Below are 3,018 nucleotides of genomic sequence, written 5' to 3'. Positions count from 1 at the left end.
TGCTGTGGGAGCCGGACTGCAGAGTGTGAGCCTTCAGACATTACCGAATTACCCAATTACTGCATTTAAAAGACTTTGGCAGCTTCCCAGCTGGGGAAGGCTGTCCCTGGCCAGACCCAGGAAGCCCCTGAGCTCAACAGCAGCACTAAAAAGTGTCCAGACTCCACTGCCTCTGAGTGATGTGTATGAGACATGGAGTAGAAAATAGGTGCAATGTGGAAAGGAGAACCAAGTGTTTATCTCAACTTCCCACCCAGTAAAACACAAAGGAAAGCATGAAGGAAAGGTCTCCAGGCTCTGGTCCTCCTCCTCACCCCAGCGATGCTAATGTGTTACGGCAGTTTTGGCATTTAACGGCTGAGCCAGCACGGCCACCAGGGCCCTGCCATGAGGCTGACACAGAGGCTGTCCCATCCTGGCTGGACTGTGGCTGCTGCTGTCGGAGTCACCATGGTCCTGCACTTCATCACGACACGACAAAAGCCCACCCTGAAAGTGGTGCAGAGCACGCTGACCTTTCAGCAGGAGACCTGAATTTCCAGCAAGCTTCCCCCAAAGGTCTGCTGTGCTGCCTCTGCTCCCTTCTGCCCATGGGACCTTCAGCAGTGCCCATGCTCACTGCACCGGGACGAGAGCTTCTCCTCTGATGCTGCCACATGAGATTCACCGCAGGGGAAGCAGTGGATGAGTTTGCCCTGAAAGCCTGCATTGTCTTTGCTGAGGAAGGAAGAGGTAAGGAAAAGGGCTCTCCTTGCTGATCAGATTGATAACGAAACTACACTCTGACTGTAGACGTGTACAGAACTGCCCTGCTGCTCCTCCAGCAATATCTGGTGCTCACACTGTGTCTTTGCATCAAGGCAGATCGCCACTGGCTTCAGGTAAAACAAGGTATTACTGACAGCCTTAGGTAGACCTCGGGTAACAAGGCATTATTGATACAACTGGTACATACAGCAATGTGAGGAACAACAAAAAGTTCAGCAAAGCTCTTTTGGTGTTCAAGGATAAATTGAACGTACAGCAACAACGTGGTGGGTCATCAGACAGAAGGATGGGCAGGAAAGGATCTCAAAGTGTGCTGTACCTCACACTGGGCTCTGCAGCAGTGCAATGTTTTTGTAAGGAGAGAAATTCTCCTATGGGATGTGTGGGGTGTGGGAGACTGCTGTCCCTCTGAAGTCCGTACTAGAGCTTTGAATTCAGTTTTGGACATTGTGGTTTAATGGATGTTTCCTTTAAAGACAGGGCAATAGAGCCCATCCAGACCTCTCAGGGCTCTCAGCATGTAAACACGTTCAGCAGTGGGAGGTCCTGGAGTCCCTCTGCAATGCAAGCTGTGCCTGTGAGGACAGGAGGGCAGATCGTTATCTGCACCACAGCAAGCAGCACTGTGACCACCCTGTGCTGGGTGGCTTCCCAGGCTCTGCTCTGATGAGCAGCAAGGTGCTCACGGTCTAGGCACTAACAAGTGAAGGAGCAAACAGAAATGAATCTGTAGGACAGCAAACGAAATAAGGCAACAGTAAATGAGCAAGCACAAGTCTTGATGCTCCTCGCCTGACCTGTTTGCCCCAGTCTCTGCCAGATGAAGCACTCAGGGACAGCTTCTTTAGGAGAAACCAATAGCAATGAACAGCCTGATGAGCCAAGCTCGTGTTTCCAGAAACCCCATCACCCTCCGCTTCTCCAGAACATCTTAGGCAAGTCTGTTCCTCCAGGGTGAGAAGAGCAGCCGCTCCAGGCCCTGCAGTCCAGGCCCCATCCTGCACCCCCCTTCCCTCTGCCATGCTCAGCAGAGGCCCCCCCGGCTGGGGCAGGGGCAGGGGCACTGCCCAGCGGGGCAGAGGAGGCGGACAACGCGCTCCCGGATCGGCCGCGTCCTCACCCCGTACACGATGGGGTTGAGCATCGGTGGGACCACCACGTAGAGGTTGGCCAGGAGGATGTGGACGTGACCCGGGATGTGGTGGCCGAAGCGGTGCGTGAGGAAGGAGAAGAAGGCGGGCATGTAGAACATGAGGATCACGCAGAGGTGGGAGCCGCAGGTGCTCAGGGTTTTGAGACGGGCCTCTGGGGATGGCAGCCGGAAGATAGCCCTGAGGATGAGCACGTACGAGACAGCGATGAGCACGACATCCAGGCCGGAGGAGAGAAGCGCCGTCGTCAGCCCGTACCAGACGTTGGCTCTTATGTCGGCGCAGGCCAGGCGGGCGATGCCCATGTGCTCGCAGTAGGTGTGGGGCATGATGTTGTGCCCGCAGTAGGGCAGCCGCTTCAGCAGGAAGATGGGTGGGAACATGATGCAGAAGCCCCGGACCACGGCAGTCACCGCTATCTTCCCAATCACTGAGGGCGTTAACGTGGACGAGTACCGCAGGGGGTCGCAGACAGCAACGTAGCGGTCGAATGCCATAGCCAGCAGGACAGACGACTCCACAATGAAGCTGAAGTGGGTGAAGAACATCTGAGTAATGCAGGCATCGAACGAAATTTCTCTGGCACTGAACCAGAAGATTGCCAGCATCTTGGGCACTGTCGTGGTCGAAAGCATGAGGTCAGAAACAGCCAGCATCGCGAGGAATAGGTACATGGGCTCGTGGAGGCTCCTCTCCGTGATGATGACGAAGAGGAGGACGGAGTTGCTGAACACTGCAGTGATGTACATCAGACAGAAGGGGACAGAGATCCAGATGTGGGACTCCTCCATGCCTGGGATGCCTGTCAGGACGAAGGTGATGGGATCAAAGCTGCTTTCGTTGAGCTCATACATGGTGCTGCTGTGCTCACTGTCAGTATGATTCTGCTATCTACAAGAAAGACAACAGGATAAATGCCTGGCAAGCCAGCCCATGCCCACCTCCAGACATGTTAAAAACTGCATGCAATGTCCTAATTGCAACTGAGCTGTTCATGAGGCCAGGGCCTCGCTTGGTGCATTTTGCTGTATGGAGGCATCTATTCGTTCTTCCCCATCAACCTCATGAACTGTGCCTGCAAGAAAAACATCTTTGTCCC

At 54.3% G+C, this 3,018-nt stretch overlaps 1 protein-coding gene across 1 annotated transcript; it reads right to left on the bottom strand.

Moving 5' to 3' along the window:
- Positions 1-1,792: 1,792 nt before the first annotated feature.
- Positions 1,793-2,773, bottom strand: LOC311220363 (olfactory receptor 52B2-like; the record flags this gene model as incomplete). The annotated part of the gene is made up of 1 exon (XM_084303869.1): positions 1,793-2,773. The coding sequence occupies one exon, from the start codon at positions 2,771-2,773 to the stop codon at positions 1,793-1,795; it is 981 nt and encodes a 326-aa protein (XP_084159995.1).
- Positions 2,774-3,018: the final 245 nt, after the last annotated feature.

The sequence above is a fragment of the Netta rufina genome (assembly GCF_964035555.1).
Source record: "Netta rufina genome assembly, chromosome: 1".
NCBI lineage: Eukaryota > Metazoa > Chordata > Aves > Anseriformes > Anatidae > Netta > Netta rufina.
Note: the sequence above shows the minus strand (reverse complement) of the source record. Positions and strands in the feature narration are given on the sequence as shown.